The 18,367-nt window shown below is 39.8% G+C and overlaps 1 protein-coding gene across 1 annotated transcript in view; it reads left to right on the forward strand.

Moving 5' to 3' along the window:
* Positions 1–18,367, forward strand: part of PTBP2 (polypyrimidine tract binding protein 2) — a 142,774-nt gene that overhangs the window by 77,354 nt on the left and 47,053 nt on the right. The window contains exons 9-11 of the mRNA XM_053694058.1: positions 1,531–1,664; positions 3,436–3,469; positions 3,930–4,022. Of these exons, the coding sequence (XP_053550033.1) occupies positions 1,531–1,664; positions 3,436–3,469; positions 3,930–4,022 (261 nt within the window). The remainder of the gene's footprint in view (positions 1–1,530; positions 1,665–3,435; positions 3,470–3,929; positions 4,023–18,367) is intronic.

Genomic DNA, 18,367 nt, shown 5'->3' on the forward strand with positions numbered 1-18,367 from the left:
GAATCCAAGGGCTACTCATGGAGTAAGGTCAGGATTCCCAGGATATTATCTTTTCTCCAAGAAGGATTGGAGAAAGGATTGTCAGCTAGTTCCTTAAAGGGACAGATTTCTGCGCTATCTTTTCTTTTGCACAAGCGTCTGGCGGATGTTCCAGACGTTCAGGCATTTTGTCAGGCTTTAGTTAGAATCAAGCCTGTGTTTAAACCTGTTGCTCCACCTTGGAGCTTAAATTTGGTTCTTAAAGTTCTTTTTTTGGTAGCTATTTCCTCGGCTCGTAGAGCTTCCGAGTTATCTACCTTTACAATGTGATTCTCCTGATCTTCCATGCGGAAAAGGTAGTTCTGCGTACCAAACCTGGGTTTTTACCCAAGGTGGTATCTAATAAGAATATCAATCAAGAGATTGTTGTTCCGTCTTTGTGTCCTAATCCTTCTTCAAAGAAGGAGTGTCTATTACACAATCTGGACGTGGTTCATGCTTTAAAGTTTTACTTACAAGCTACTAAAGATTTTCGTCAAACATCTGCTTTGTTTGTTGTCTACTCTGGACAGAGGAGAGGCCAAAAGGCTTTGGCAACTTCCCTTTCCTTTTGGCTAAGGAGTATAATACGCTTGGCTTATGAGACTGCTGGCCAGCAGCCTCCTGAAAGGATTACAGCTCATTCTACTAGAGCTGTGGCTTCCACATGGGCCTTTAAGAATGAGGCTTCTGTTGAACAGATTTGCAAGGCGGCGACTTGGTCTTCGCTTCATACTTTTTTAAAATTCTACAAATTTGATACTTTTGCTTCTTCGAGGCTATTTTTGGGAGAAAGGTTTTACAGGCAGTGGTACCTTCCGTTTAAGTACCTGCCTTGTCCCTCCCTTCATCCGTGTACTTTAGCTTTGGTATTGGTATCCCACAAGTAATGGATGATCAGTGGACTGGATACACCTTACAAGAGAAAACATAATTTATGCTTACCTGATAAATTTATTTCTCTTGTGGTGTATTCAGTCCACGGCCCGCCCTGTCATTTTAAGGCAGGTATTTTTTAATTTTAAACTACAGTCACAACTGCACCCTATGGTTTCTCCTTTCTCTGCTTGTTTTCGGTCGAATGACTGGATATGGTAGTGAGGGGAGGAGCTATATAGACAGCTCTGCTGTGGGTGTTCTTTTGCAACTTCCTGTTGGGAATGAGAATATCCCACAAGTAATGGATGATCCGTGGACTGGATACACCACAAGAGAAATAAATTTATCAGGTAAGCATAAATTATGTTTTTGCACAGATTCCAGTTTGTTTATATCGTTCTGGAGAAATGGCCTCCAGAACTGCACACACTACCAAGGGTGAGGCCTGACTATCTATCTGTAAAGTGGCATACAATGTTGATGTTTTCACTTGGTACCATTCCCTCTCCAAACTGTCCCATTTTGCAGATGCAAATATTCCAAAATCCAAACCTTTTCCAATCTCAAGCAGTTTGTATAAGGGTTTTCTACTTTATTTTTGTTTTGGTTTTAATTAAGGTTTTTTTCTTACAGCTGTACCTGGTGCATTGAGTCCTTTGGGGATTCCAAATGCTGCTGCAGCTGCTGCTGCTGCTGGTCGTATGGGTATGCATGGAGTTTCCTCTGGTGGCAACACAGTGCTCCTTGTAAGCAATTTGAATGAAGAGGTCAGTGACGCAACACCACTTTAGCCTTTTGATGATCATATGCATAATTTTTTTATTTTCTTTTACTTTATTATTTAACTTAACCCTTGGTTGAATACATCCTTTTTTTTTCCCTTCGTTCTTGCTCTTGTGTTTTTGTTTTTTCTTCCATACACTTGGGGGGGGGGGGGGGGGGCTGCCCATATTGAATGATGTTGTGAGAAAGTGAAACCAATTATACAAATTAATGTAGTGTTTTAAAGAAAGGTAGGTATATCTGAACACGTAACACTTTTTACAGTGTGCATTTATATACATTGCATATTTGTTGCTAGCAGTTTGGCTATGCAAAGCTTAAGCATCAACATTCCCAATTAAGACAGATATCCACATTGGCTTATATTTGTATGCATGAGTGCATAATTAAAAATAAAATAAAATGTAAAGTATGTTTGTATGTGTGTGTGTGTGTATATATATATATATATATATATCACTGTATATATGTGTGTGTGTATATATATATATATATATATATATATATATTTATGTTTATATGTATGTACAGTATAGTGTGTGTGTATAGATATATAGATGTGTGTGTGTATATGTATGTATATATATATATATATGTGTGTGTGTGTATATATATATATATATATATATATATATATCGATTTTATATGTCATTTAAAATAGGATGACCACATCATGACATTTACAAATAAAAATGATTTCAGCTTGTTCACTTTCTGTAATTTGCTTTTACATTTCATGCTTCATTTTTTTCCCCCTCTCAATTTATGTCGACTTTTCTAATACATTTTTCGTTCAAGGTTCTTCCAAAGATAATGATGAAGCTCTCTTCCTGTCTTTTAGTAATCTTTTGTGCTTTGCAGTTACTGGGCATATTTTCACTTTTCTAACGCTGAAACTTTCTCTGAAATCTGTCTCTTCTCTTAATCCTGTCATTTTATTCTTCTCTTACATTTGTTTGATTGCTGTGTTTACTGGTATGAAATGAGGAAAGACTGGCAATCATGCTTTATATCTCAATGGTTATTTTTCATTTTTGTCTGTAAGTCTACAATTTCTTCTACATGTCCCAATGTTCCCCTACAGAACCCAATTATTATTTTATCACATTTGAGCTGTTTGTTTAGTGTCCCACTCTTGTTTGCATGTTTTAAAACTGTCAGTCATATATTTAAGAAGCTTCTGCTGCATTTCAAATCCAGCCATTTTTATGCAGTTAAACGTAAAACTTTTATTTGTACTCCATGTTTATCCCATGTCAAGATACAAAACAATGATGTACTCAGATTTGAATGTGATTTACCCATATTTGTCTTGGATGACTACATTTTATTCAGTTTTTCTTGTACAGTACATAAACCTACCATTATTCAGACCAAACTCCTGCATTTCCTTTGTACTGACCTATATTTTATTTTCTCCCCAATTTTTTTTTTTTTCTGCATCAATTCCTCCCTCTTTACATTCTCCTCCCTTTATGTTGTTCTTTCTATTCCTTGATGTTTTCCAAATACTACTGTCCCACCTTATCCTGTCTGTCTTCATCCCTCCCATCCCTACGTTCATGCTACTTTTGCTTGAACAATATGTTCTTCGGACCAACTTGCCCCAATTAACTGCCTTGAACCATGATCCATGACCACCTTCACCATTCTACGGGAACCACCCTCCGTTATGGATGATCTGTTCATCTCCGCTCTTCCTCGACTCTTCTCTCTTCTTGTCTTACGCTGCTTGCTCTTCTCTCCTTCTAAAGATGGTTTCGCCCCAAAGTCTGTTTACCCTCTTCGGTATGTTATTGTTAGCACTATACTTTTATTATTAGTTTCATTTTTATTTCACCTTTAATTCTTAATTTGTAGCTAGCAGTTTGGCTTTAAAAGTGAACAGTATTTCTTTTGCATTTTATTTTCTGCTATTTTATGTTTTTATTTTTCTTTGAAAAAATCTCACCATAGTCTCATTGTTCTAATGCATGTTTAATTTATTTTGCATGTTTTTTTTTATTTATTTATTTATTTTTGTTATTTTAATTTTATGCCATTCACATAGCTTTGAGGGTATATCGTATATATTCTTACCCAGATTTCACTGTTCAAGATCTTGGTCTGCCTCTCATTCTTGTGAAAGTTAGGATTGGTTTGAATGATCATGTTCGATTGTGTCATTGATTTGCCATAATTATTTACAACATTGGAGTTTGATTTATGTATATGATCTTGTTTGCATTGCTCGTCTAATTCTAAAAAGGTGTTTATGGAGATGTGCAGCGTGTGAAGATTCTCTACAATAAGAAAGACAGTGCACTTATACAAATGGCTGATGGAAACCAGTCACAGTTGGGTAAGACTTTCTTTTAATTAAGTCTCTGCGAAGCAACCGATTTGAATATTTTTGTGAATTAGAGGCATAATTCTGCAAGATGTAGCAGTGTAATTTTATTTTATTTATTTTGGGGTAAATATACAAACCATCTTGTACGCAAATAAAAATTAATTTGTTTGTTTTGTTCTTTGTTCTGGCACTTTGATTTTCCGACTATGTAAGATAATTAAATAGGTTAATGTTCTACTGCTATTTATTGAGAAGTAAAATGTTAAGTTACAGATTATTAATTTGCTAACATTAAATAATGACGCTCTGAGAGTTGCACATACATGTACCAATTCCCAAATCCGGAATTCCAAAATCCAAAGTTTTACTAAATGCAAATTGTGTGTGTGTATGTATGTTTATATGTATATGTGTGTGTGTGTGTGTATATATGTATGTATATATAATTAATATATATATAATATATATAATATATATATATATATATATATATATATATATATATATATATATATATATATATATCTCCTATGGCATGGCGAGTCCACAAAACATTCTAATTACTAGTGGGATATTCACTTCTGGCAAGCAGGAGGAGGCAAAGAGCTATTAAGTATCACTTCCCTTACCCATAACCCCCAGTCATTGCCTTGATCACAGGAGGATGGCAACGATGGTGTCTGAAGATCTTAATCCTTTTAATGGGTACTTTTCCCTGCAAGCAAAGATTGGGGCTTTGCTGTGTCCATGTCAATCTCTTTACAGTAAGAGTAATAGTGGCTATTAGCAGTTGGAAGACGACAAACTGGTCTTTGCTTAAACTTGTAACATTATTGCTACCTCTATTATAGAAAGCCAGAGTTGATTACTCTGTTCTTTCTTTTCTGTAAGTCCCTGGTAGATATGGTGAAGCTGCCACACCTCAGAGCATGATCCACAGGTAAGTGCTTTCCCTTCTAGGTTTGAAGGTACTGGCCCTATAGGGGTTAAATCCTTGTGGAAAGTATTTGAATCTGTTTTAGGGGCACTGCTTTTAGGTGAAAAGAGTTGGTTTTCGCGTTTTTGTTTGGATACATTTTTCAAGAAAAAACAAAGTTTTATTGCGGTCATGTGACCGCTCCTCGGCACTTCCGTTTTCGTCTTCTCTGTTCAGATGGGCGTTTGCCGCGGCGAGTGTGCAGGCTGCAGTTTCCTCTATCTACAGTGGCAAGTGGATTTGGGCTGTTCCGGTTACAAGGTGGTGTTTCTTCTATAAGATACGACGAGTCCACAGATTCATCCTTTACTTGTGGGATATTATCCTCCTGCTAACAGGAAGTAGCAAAGAGCACCACAGCAGAGCTGTTTATATAGCTCCTCCCTTGACTCCACCCCCCAGTCATTCTCTTTGCCTACTCTAAGTAATAAGAAGGGTAAAGTGAAAGAGGTGATAATATGTTAGTTTTTATTTTCTTCAAGCAAGAGTTTTTTATTTTAAATGGTACCGGTGTGTGCAATTTTCTCCCAGGCAGCAGATGGATGAAGACTTCTGCCTGGAGGCTGATGATCTTAGCAGTTGTTACTAAGATCCAGAGTATTTCCCACAGAATGGCTGAGGAGTACTTAAGAAACTTCAGTGTGAGGAACGTTTTTCATGCTATAAGCAGTGAGGTATGTTCAGTCATTTTTTTTCTGGAGAGACTGTGTTATTTCAGAATTGGCTGACAGTATCCCCATGAGGGAAAGGGTAAGTAGTAATCCTAAAGTATAAAGAGGGGTATTACTGAACTTGCATATTGGGCTATAAAAAAATGGTTGACACTGATGTTATGTTTGTGGCCAAACGTTTTCATGACTGGGAGTTTCAGATAACGTTTTTTATTATAGACGTTTTTCTACTTTATTAAGTATAAGAGGGTACACATGGCTTCATTTATGGGTATATGAACCCACATGGCTAGGTTTTAGACCGCTCTGGTGCGGTTATTTTAGGCTGTGAGACATCGAGTGAGATGGGCAGGGCCTATTTTCGCGCCTCGGTTGCGCAGTTGTTTTTCCCAGACAAGCAGCAAGCTCCAACTCCGGTGGGCCTTTCAGAACAGTATTGGGCCAAATCGAAGGTTTAATCCGATTTTACAGGGGGTGTTTTTTATTTGAAATTAGCGTTTTTTTAAATCAGTTTTGGAAAAATTGTATGCTTTTTTCTCTTAAAGGCGCAGTACCGTTTTTTTTTTTTTTTTTTTCAGATTTGTTATTTTTTCACTAAATTATAGTGTTTTCAAGCCTGTTTGTGGTCATTACTAGCCTGTTTAACATGTCTGACATTGAGGAAAGCCAATGTTCCATGTGTTTAGAAGCCATTGTGGAACCCCTACTAAAAATGTTTCCCTCATGTACTGAAAGGGCCTTACATTGCAAAGAACATATTTTAGCTAATAAAAGTATGTCTCAGGATGATTCTCAGTCAGAAGAGAATCGGGTTATGCCATCTACTTCTCCCCGAGTGTCACAACCTTTAACGCCCGCTCAAGCAACGCCAAGTACTTCTAGGGCGTCTAATTCTTTCATCCTGCAAGATATGGACGCAGTTATGTCTACTACCCTCACAGAGGTATTATCTAAACTGCCTGGTTTGCAGGGGAAGCGCAGTAGGTCCAGTATTAGAATAAATGCTGATCCCTCTGACGCTTTATTGGCCATCTCCGATGTACCCTCACAATGTTCTGATTTGGGGGTGGGGGAATTGCTATCTGAGGGAGAGCTTTCTGATTCAGGAAAGATGTTCCCTCAAACAGACTCAGATATGCTGGCCTTTAAGTAGTTTAAGCTTGAACACCTCTGCTTGTTGATCAGGGAGGTTTTAGCGACTCTGAATGATTGTGACCTTATTGTAATTCCACCAGAGAAATTGTGTAAAATGGATAGATATCTAGAGATCCCTACTTACACTAATGTTTTTCCAGTCCCTAAGAGGATTTCGGACATTGTTACTAAGGAATGGGATAGACCAGGCATTCCGTTCTCTCTCCCTCCTACTTTTAAGAAAATGTTTCCCATATCTGACACCATTCGGGATTCGTGGCAGACGGTCCCTAAGGTGGAGGGAGCTATTTCTACCCTGGTTAAGCGTACAACTATACCTATTGAGGACAGTTGTGCTTTCAAAGATCCTATAGATAAAAAATTAGAGGGTCTTCTAAAGAAATTTTTTATTCATCAGGGTTTTCTTCTACAACCTATAGCGTGCTATTGCAGCTGCTTTTTGGTTCGAGGCTCTAGAGGAGTCTCTTAAGGTTGAGGCCCCATTAGATGATATTTTAGATAGAATTAAGGCTCTCAAGCTTGCTAATTCTTTTATTACAGATGCCGCTTTACAACCGGCTAAATTAGCGGCAAAGAATTCAGGTTTTGCCATTTTAGCGCGTAGAGCGTTATGGCTTAAGTCATGGTCTGCTGATGTGTCATCAAAATCTAAGCTATTAGCTATTCCTTTTTAAAGGTAAGACCCTATTCGGGCCTGAACTGAAGGAGATCATTTCCGACATCACTGGAGGAAAAGGCCATGCCCTTCCTCAGGATAAGACAAATAGAATGAGGGCCAAACAAAATAATTTTCGTTCCTTTCGAAACTTCAAAGGTGGTCCCTCTACCTCCTCCCCTGCCACAAAGCAGGAGGGGAATTTTGCTCAATCCAAGTCAGTCTGGAGACCTAACCAGACCTGGAATAAAGGTAAACAGGCCAAGAAGCCCGCTGCTGCTACCAAGACAGCATGAAGGGGCAGCCCCTGATTCGGGACTGGATCTAGTAGGGGGCAAACTTTGTCTCTTCGCTCAGGCTTGGGCAAGAGACATTCAGGATTCCTGGGCTTTAGAAATCGTGACCCAGGGGTATCATCTAGAATTCAAAGATTCTCCTCCAAGGGGGAGATTTTATCTTTCACGTTTGTCTGTAAACCAGACAAAAAGAGAGGCGTTCTTACGCTGTGTAGAAGACCTATATACTATGGGTGTTATCTGCCCAGTTCAAAAAGCAGAACAGGGGCAGGGGTTTTACTCCAATCTGTGATTCCCAAAAAAGAGGGAACCTTCAGACCGATTTTAGATCTCAAAATTCTAAACAAATTTCTCAGAGTCCCATCCTTCAAGATGGAGACCATTCGGACAATTTTACCAATGATCCAGGAGGGTCAATATATGATCACCGTGGATTTGAAGGATGCGTATCTTCACATTCCTATCCACAAAGATCATCACCAGTTCCTCAGGTTCGCCTTCCTGGACAAGCATTACCAGTTTGTGGCCCTTCCTTTCGGGTTGGCCACAGCTCCCAGAATTTTCACAAAGGTGCTAGGGTCCCTTCTGGCGGTTCTAAGGCCGCGGGGCATAGCAGTGGCGCCCTATCTGGACAATATCTTGATTCAGGCGTCAACTTACCAGCTAGCCAAATCTCACACGGACATCGTGTTGGCTTTTCTAAGATCTCACGGGTGGAAGGTGAACATAAAGAAGAGTTCACTTGTCCCTCTCACAAGAGTTCCATTCCTAGGAACTCTGATAGACATGAAAATTTTTCTGACGGAGGTCAGAAAATCAAAGATCTTAACCACCTGTCGAGCACTTCATTCCATTCCTCGGCCGTCGGTATCAGTGTATGGAGGTAATTGGACTAATGGTAGCGGCAATGGACATAGTTCCGTTTGCTCGCTTGCATCTCAGACCACTGCAACTGTGCATGCTCAGACAGTGGAATGGGGATTATGCAAAATTATCTCCTCAGATAAATCTGGATCATGAGACCAGAGACTCTCTTCTTTGGTGGTTGTCACAGGATCATCTGTCCCAGGGAATGTGTTTCCGCAGGCCAGCATGGGTCATAGTGACTACTGACGCCAGCCTCTTGGGCTGGGGTGGAGTCTGGAATTCCCTGAAGGCGCAGGGTGTGTGGACTCAGGAGGAGGCTCTCCTTCCAGTAAATATTCTAGAACTGAGAGCGATATTCAACGCGCTTCAGGCGTGGCCTCAGCTGGCTTCGGCCAAATTCATAAGATTCCAGTCGGACAATATCACAACTGTAGCATATATCAATCATCAAGGGGGAACAAAGAGTTCTCTAGCGATGATAGAGGTTTCAAAAATTATTCAATGGGCAGAAACTCACTCTTGCCATCTATCAGCAATCTATATCCCAGGAGTGGAGAACTGGGAAGCGGATTTATCTCAGTCGTCAGACTTTTCATCCGGGGGAGTGGGAGCTCCATCCGGAGGTGTTTGCACAATTGATTCTTCAATGGGGCACACCAGAATTGGATCTGATGGCATCTCATCAAAATGCCAAACATCCTTGTTACGGGTCCAGATCAAGGGATCCTCAAGCAGTACTGATAGATGCTCTAGCAGTACTGTGGTCGTTCAACCTGGCTTATGTGTTTCCTCCTTTTCCTCTCCTTCCTCGTCTGATTGCCAGAATCAAACAGGAGAGGGCTTCGGTAATTTTGATAGCACCTGCGTGGCCACGCAGGACTTGGTATGCAGATCTAGTGGAAATGTCATCTCTGCCACCGTGGAAACTGCCACTGAGACAGGACCTTCTCATTCAGGGTTTGTTCCAACATCCAAATCTAGTTTCTCTGCGGCTGACTACCTGGAAATTGAACGCTTGATTTTATCTAAGCGGGGATTCTCTGAGTCGGTCATAGATATCTTGATTCAGGCTCAAAAGCCTCTCACTAGGAAAATTTATCATAAGATATGGCGTAAATATCTTTATTGGTGCGAATCCAAAGGCTACTCATGGAGTAAGATCAGGATCTTCAAGGGGTTCCGTTTGAACCACCTATGCATTCCATAGATATTAAACTTCTATCTTGGAAAGTTCTGTTTTTAGTTGCTATCTCTTCTGCTCGAAGAGTTTGTGAGCTATCTGCATTACAATGCGACTCGCCTTATCTTATATTCCATTCTGATAAGGTGGTTTTGCGTACCAAACCTGGATTCCTTCCTAAGGTTGTTTCTAATAAGAATATTAATCAGGAAATTGTTGTTCCTTCTCTGTGTCCTAACCCTTCTTCTAAGAAGGAGCGTCTGTTACATAACTTGGACGTGGTTTGTGCCTTGAAGTTTTACTTGCAAGCGACCAAGGATTTCCGTCAAACATCTTCTCTGTTTGTTGTCTATTCTGGAAAGCGTAGAGGTCAAAAAGCTATGGCTACCTCTCTTTCTTTTTGGCTGAAAAAAGCTTATTGTGTTTGGAGGCTAAGATAATTCCTCCTGTACAGTTTTGCTCTTCGTGTCTAAAAACTTTTAAAGATTAAAACTAAACAAAAACTTTTAAAAAGTTTAAAGATAAGATGTCGCTCCCCGAGCCTCCTGTCTCTCATTATAGTGTTATCCTAGCTACGCCTCCGCTTTCCTCTCAAGCTTCACATGCAGTGCCCTGTGGTTCCTCTCAACCTCCAGGGGGTGTTTTTTTACCTGGTGATTTCGCTGTGCAGATTACTTATGCAGCTTTATCATCTTTTCCAAAGGTTTCTTGTAAGCGTAAGAGGAAATAGGGTATATGATGTACCCTCATCTGTGTAAGTATATTTCCAGTTCCAGACCGTATGACAGATATTATAACTCAGGAATGGGATAAACATAGATTCCTTTTTCCCCGTCCCCTGTTTTTAAAAAAAGATGTTTCCTGTTGCTGACTCTATTTGTGGCGCACGGTGCCCAAGGTAGAGGGAGCTATCTCTACGCTGGCTAAGAGAACTACTATTCCTTTTGAAGATAGTTGTTCTTTCAAGGATAAGAAGCTTGAGGCTTTTTTAAAGAAGATGTACATTCATTGGGGATGACAGTGGCAACCTGTTGCTAGTATTGCTACAGTTGCGGGGGCAGCATCTTATTGGTGCAATGATTTATCTAATCTTATTCTAGAAGAGACTACTATAGAGGAGATCCAAGACGGGATCAAGGCTCTCAAGCTAGCCAATACCTTTATTTGTGATGCCAACATGCAAGTTCGTAGGTTGGGTGCTAAGATTTCTGAGTTTTCTGTTTTAGCTCGCAGAGCTCTCTGGTTAAAATTGTGGTCTGCAGATATTACATCCAAGTCCAAGCTTTTATCTCTGCCTTATAAGGGTAAAACCTTGTTTGGACCAGGTCTGGCAGAAATTATTTCTGACATTACAGGTGGAAAGGGTTCTTTCCTACCTCAGGATAAAAAGAATAGACCTAAGGGTCACTAGAATTCTAATTTTTCCTTTTGTAATTTTAAGGGACAGAAGTCTTCCTCTTCCAAATCGGATCAATCCAAGTCTTCTTAGAGGTCCTGTCAGCCTTGGTATAGGGGGAAGCAAGCAAAGAAGCCTTCCATTGATTCTAAATCAACATGAAGGGGCTGATCCTATAGTGGATCAAGTGGGGGGCAGGCTTTCTTTTTTTCAGCAGGCTTGGATACGTGTTGTTCCAGATCCTTGGGCCATAGATATAGTATCCCATTGTTACAGAATAGAATTCAAATCTTGTCCTCCAAGGGGCAGGTTCTATCTGTCAAGGTTATCTGCAAACTAGATAGAGAGAGGCCTTCTTAAACTGCGTAAAGGACCTATCATCTCTGGGAGTGATTGTTCCAGTTCCTCTGGAGGAACAGGGTCTCGTAGTCTATTAAAATCTATTTGTAGTTCCCAAGAAGGAGGGAACTTCGTCCCATTCTGGACCTAAAGTGTCTCTATCAATTCCTCAGGGTTCCGTCCTTCAAGATGGAGACCATCCGTTCTATTCTTCCTTTGTTCCAAAATGGTCAGTTCATGATAGATCTGAAGGACGCTTATCTTTATGTTCCTATTTACAGGGATCATTACCAGTATCTAATGTTTGCCTTCCAGGACATACATTTCCAGTTTGTTGCCCTTCCTTTTGGCCTTGCTACAGCTCCCAGAAATTTTACAAAAGTTCTGGGGGCTCTTCTGGCAGTGTTGAGGTTCCAGGGTATTGCTGTGGCGCCTTATCTAGACGACATTCTAGTTCAAGCGCCATCTTTTCATCTAGCATGATCTCATACCGAGATGTTGTCTATTCTACGTTCCCACGGGTGGAAAGTGAATCTGTGAAAGAGTTCCCTTGTTCCAGATACAAGGGTTTGTTTCTTGGAAACAATCATAAATTCCCTGTCCATGAAGATTTTTCTGACGGACGTCAGAAAATACAAGCTTCATGTTTCTTGCCTGTGTCTCCAGTCTGCTATTCGTCCATCTTTGGCTCAATGTATGGAGGGGATTGGACTAATGGTTGCCTCCATGGACATCATTCCTTTTGCTCGGTTTCATCTGAGACCTCTGCAGCTATGCATGCTCAGTCAATGGAACGGGACCACTCAGATCTCTCACAGAAGATAAATTTGGATTCCGCAACAAGAGTCTCACCCTCGTTGGGTTTCACAGGACCATCTGTCTCGGGGCACATGCTTCCTGATGCCTTCCTGGGTGATTGTGACCACGGAAGCCAGCCTGTTAGGCTGGGGAGCAGTTTGGGGTTTCTTGAAGACACAGGGTCTGTGGACTCCAGAGGAGTCGTCTCTACCAATAAACATCTTGGAGTTGAGAGCAATTTTCTATGCTTTAATAGCTTGGCCTCAACTAGCTTTGGTCCGATTTATCAGATTTCAGTCGGACAACATCACCTTGGTGGCCTACATCAATCACCAGGGAGGAACTCGGAGTTCCATGGCAATTAAGGAGGTGTCTCGCATTCTCCAGTGGGCGGAGTCTCACAATTGCCATCTTTCTGCCATCCACATTCCAGGGGTGAACAACTGGGAGGTTGATTTTCTAAGCAGGCAGACTTTTCATCCCGGAGAGTGGGCTCTCCACCTAGAGGTTTTCACAATAACAACTGTCAGGTGGGGGGTTCCAGAGTTGGATCTGATGACGTCTCGTCAAAATTCCAAGCTTCCAAAGTACGGTTCAAGGTCAAGCCGTTCTGGTAAATGTTCTAGCTGTTCCTTAGAGCTTCAATCTAGCATACCTGTTTCCTCCGTTTTGCATTGCTTCCCTGAGTAATTGTTTGCATCAAACAGGAGAGAGCTTCTGTGATTCTAATAGCTCCTGCATGGCCTCGCAGGATCTGGTGACGATGTCATCTCTTCTGCCGTGGAGGTTACCTTTCAGGAAGGACCTTCTACTTCAGGGTCCCTTTCTTCATCCAAATCTGGTTTCTCTGAAGCTGACTGCTTGGAGATTGAACGTCTAAGTTTGTTTAGATGTGGCTTCTCTGAGAAAGTCATAGATACTATGCTTCAGGCTCGTAAACCGGTTACTCGCAGAATTTACCATAGGGTATGGTGTAAATACCTTCATTGGCGTGATTCAAATGTTTTTTCTTGGAACAAAGTAAGGGTTCCTCGAATTTTGGCTTTTCTTCAGGAGGGCATGGAGATGGGTTTGTCAGTCAGTACTTTGAAGGGTCAGATTTCTGTTCAGGCCTTGGTCAGAATCAGGCCTTTGTTTTAAATCTGTTGCTCCTCCTTGGAGTCTTAACCTTGCTCTTAGAGTTTTGCAGCAGGCTCTGTTTGAGCCGATGCATTCTGTTAGTATTAAATTATTATCTTTTGAAGGTTTTGTTTCTTCTTGCTGTTTCTTCTGCTCACAGAGTTTCCGAACTTTCGGCTCTGCAGTGTGATTCCCCTTACCTTATTTTTCATGCTGATAAGGCGGTCCTTCGTACTAAGCTGGGGTTTCTCCCTAAGGTAGTGTCGGATCGCAATATTAATCAGGAAATTGTTGTTCCTTCTTTTTGTCGTAACCCTTCTTCCCAGAAGGAACGTCTTTTGCATAACTTGGATGTTGTGCGTGCTCTTAAATATTACCATCAAGCAACTTAAGATTTTTGGCAGACTTCTGCCCTGTTTATTGTTTCTCTGGTAAGCGTAGGGGTCAGAAGGCCACTTCTTCCACTCTTTCTCTCTGGTTGTGTTATCCGTTTAGCTTATGAGAAAGCTGGACAGCAGCCTCCTGAGAGAATTACAGCTCATTCCATTAGAGCTGTTTCATCTTCATGGGCTTTCAAAAATGAAGCTTCTGTGGAGCAAATCTGTAAGGCGGCCACTTGGTCCTCTATTCATACTTTTTCCAAATTCTACAAATTTTATACTTTTGCCTCAGCTGAGGTTTCTTTTGGGAGAAAGGTTCTTCAAGCGGTGGTGCCTTCAGTTTAGGTCCGCCTCTCTTGTACCTCCTCTCTATTTATTCTGTGTCCTGTAGCTTGGGTATTGGTTCCCACTAGTAATTAGAATGTTTTGTGGGCTCTCCATGCCATAGGAAAGAAAACTAAATTTATGCTTACCTGATAAATTTTTCTTTCCGGGCACGAAGAGTCCACGACTCGCCCTTATTGAAATTATGACGGCAGTTTCTTTGTCTAGTCCTCAGGCACCTCTATACCCTTTTGTTATCATCTATTTCCGTTTCCCTTCGGCCGAACGACTGACTGGGGGTTATGGGTAAGGGAAGTGATACTTAACAGCTCTGCTGGGGTGCTCTTCGCCGCCTCCTGCTGACCAGGAGTGGGTATCCCACTAGTAATTAGAATGTTTTGTGGACTCTCCATGCCTGGAAATAAATAAATTTATCAGGTAAGCATAAATTGTGTTATATATGTAATGTATATGTATGTGTGTGTGTGTGTGTATGTATGTATATGTGTGTATATATATGTGTGTGTGTGTATATATATATATATATATATATATATATATATATATATATATATATATATATATATATATATATATATATATATATATATATATATATATATAAAAAATTTTAAACATCTATTACTTACCTTTCTGATTACAATACTTTACTATCTTTCTGATGCTACTATGTATACAAAAGTATTAAATATTATATAAATCTCCTTTAGGTTGCATGCATTATCTGTATTATGACCTGTATATATTGCCTAAATGATATAAGGTATTGTTGTTTACACTTGGTTCCGTCCCTTCTCCAAACTGTCCCATTTTTAAAAATGCAAATATTCCAAAATCCAATTTATTTTGAAATACAAACCTTTTTCAATCCCAAGCAGTTTGGATAAAGGGTTTCCTACCTGCCTAGAGGCAGAACATTTTTTCACTTTCTGTGATGAGATTTTCTTTAGTGGAGAATTTTTCTGCAGGTAATTTTTTTAAATTAAATTTTAAATTGGGCAGTTGCACTAAAGCACTGGTTCAAACGCAATGTGTTAATTGGAGAATAAAGCAATTTTTATAATATAGTGCAACAGTTGAAAGTTGCATTGCAAGTTACCTGTAGAGTAAAAATTTAATTTTTGTTTAGCTTTTAAAATGTCTCTTGAATAAATTTGTTTCCTTTTGTTTTTGGCTAAACATCACATAATGCAGAAAAAATGTAAAAAAAAAAAAAAAAAGTGCATTGCTCACAAGATCTTACATTTAGCCACAGCTTTGCAGATCTGGAAAGGCTAGGGAGCAGGATTAAAAAATCCTTAAGATCCAGTCATCGATGCGCTGCTACTTTTTGCAGCGCTGCTCTGTATTTGATAGTTTTCTTCAAACAGCGCTTTGCTCTGGCAGCACTAAGGAAACCTTGCATAGTGCAGCCAGAGCACAACTCTGTTTGAAGAGAACGGCCTAATGTGGAGCAGAGCGAACAGTGCCTACATGTGACCTGTTCTTTGTGTGGACATGCTGCATTTTCTACAATGAAATCTCAGATCACAGAATATTTTCTGCCTTGGTGGCTACCTGTAAGACTAAATAAAATGTAAGAACTTTAAGGGCAAAGTACTTGAATTATAGTACACTTGAATCATGCTATACATTTTTTTTATTTATCTCTTTCAAATGAGGGGTTGCAACTCTTATGTTGCATGCTAGCCATGATATCTGCAACAGAAGCAGTAAGGAAGTGCCTCTAGGCACTGCTTTATTTCATGTAACGTCCTCCCGCATGGTTGCAAGATTATTTTTTTTTATAAAAGGCTATTTACAGTTTTGGTGAGAATAAAGCTATAGTATAGCAGGGCCATTAAATACTAGCCAGTCACAGCTACTTTTTAACGTTTCGACTAATCAGTGCTTTACTTGGTCAAAGTCTACCAAGTAGTTTTCTTTTATCCCGTTGAAGTGCCTTAATCTTTCAATGTCTCCCAAGATCATATGGGGAATACCAGCCAATCACACACTAATACAGACCGTTAAAGGTGCAGTCTACTTATAAAGTTATATTGTTTTAAAAGATTGATAATCCCTTTATTACCCATTCCACAGTTTTGCATAACTGTTATATTAATACACTTTTTACCTTTGCAATTACCTTGTATCTAAGCCTCTGCACACTTCCCCCTTCTCTCAGTTCTTTTGACAGACTTAAATTTTAGACAATCAGTGCTGACTCATAAATAACTTGATGGGAGTGAGCACAATGTTATCTATATGACACTCATGAACTAACACTAATTGTGAAAAACTGTCAAAATGCACTGAGATGGCCTTCAACGGCTTAGAAATCCGTTTATGAGCCTACCTAGATTTAGCTTTTAACAAAGAATAGCAAGAGAATAAAGAAAATTTGATAAAAGTAAATTGGAAATTGGTCTAAAATTGCATGCCCTATCTGAATCATGAAAGTTTCATTTTGACTTGACTATCCCTTTAATGGGAGCCGGTGACGTTACGTGTGATGTCACCAGCATTATGGGAATGTGCTCTGGTAGTGCAGGAGGCTGTAAGGGAATACAAAAAATTGTCTTTGGGGCCTTGGAGTACTATTAAAGGGACATAAAACCCAAACTATTTTCTTTATGATTCCCTTTCCAATTTACTTCTATTATCAAATTTGCTTAGTTCTCTTTTATATTCTTTGTTGAAAAGTTCAAGAGCTGAGATCTAGCTGCTGATTGGTGCCTGCACATATGCTTCTGGTTTATGGCTTGCCAATGTGTTCAGCAAGCATTGCTCTTTCTACAAAGTATACCAAGATAATGAAGCAATTTTAATAATATAAGTAATAAAGTTGTTTCAAAATGTATGCTATATTTGAATTATGAAATAAAAATTTTGGGTTTTTATGTTCCTTAAATTTCAGGCAATACATTTTAATTCCAAGACAGGGCTCTGAAAACCCATTTGCCTGGCTGCCCATGACTCCTTAAAATAGGCTTGGTACCTGACTTTGTGTGCCCTGGTGTTCTGTAATACTTCCTGCTGCTTTTCATGTGCAGTGTGGTTGCTTTTGTCTTTAATAGCAAAGTGTCATACTGCATACAAGACCATTCTCAGCATGCCAAGAGCAGATGGTTTGATTTCAGTTACATGGCACACTACTGATCTTGCTGGGAGTGCATATGTAGCTGCACATGCAGTACAATCCAAATTGCCCAACATGTAGAATTCTCAGCTCAAGAAGCAAAGCTGGAATAATTAACTGTGAAATTGTGACAGGACCGACATCTCATTGTGCTGGTTGTTTCCTGGCTTGCATGAGTTCCTGGTACTGTTGTCCAGGGTTAGTCTTTGCTTATGAATGCCACAGCAATTCTTTTCCACAGTGTTGCTCAAACCTCTGACAGTTGGTTCAGTCACATTACAGAGACAGATCTGATGTTAGAGGATTCCGTGCCTTAACCAAAACTGGAGGGACACGTCTTTAAAAACTAAATCTGTCCATTGGTAAATGCCTTGTTATGGATTGTGTGATGTTGCCTAACCTCACCCCCACCATAATAATTGGTTTCTTTGTCCCCAGTGCATGTTACTCCGGATGACAGAATATCAATCAGTCTGCATTATATTTTAAAATGTTTATCAAAAAACATTAAAGGGTTAGAAATTGTCGTCCATTTGTACATAAATAAATCCCTTCTTTCAAATTAATATTACATAATTAATCAATTTTTTTTTTTTAAATGAAGATTCAACATACCTGTTTTTTTTTTTTTTTTTTTTAGCTTTTAAATGATCTTAAAATTAGCAGTAACGAGCGTCCACAAAAGGATGAGTTTCTCAACTAAGCTACTTTGCGCCATCCAACAACAAGGCAGCTGCGCCCATTAGATATAATATTTAAATCATTCTATGATTCTCCACATCGCTTACACACTTGTCATGCAAGGTTATCACATGCGCAGTACTGGCATAAACACACAGCTATTTTTGACTATAGATCGTGTGCACAGATGGGGCATACGTCATTAAAGCGCTGATGATTATGCCGGCATTTGTATACTTCCTTGCGGCGCCGGCATAGTGACGCTCAGCAGGAGAGAGGGACTGCATATGCGCATGTGTAAGTCAGTAGGCACTTCTAATGTGCATGTGGGCCACCATCATCTTTCTACCTAGGTAGAGCATCGGTATAGGGCCA

The sequence above is a fragment of the Bombina bombina genome, chromosome 10 (genome assembly GCF_027579735.1).
Source record: "Bombina bombina isolate aBomBom1 chromosome 10, aBomBom1.pri, whole genome shotgun sequence".
Lineage (NCBI taxonomy): Eukaryota > Metazoa > Chordata > Amphibia > Anura > Bombinatoridae > Bombina > Bombina bombina.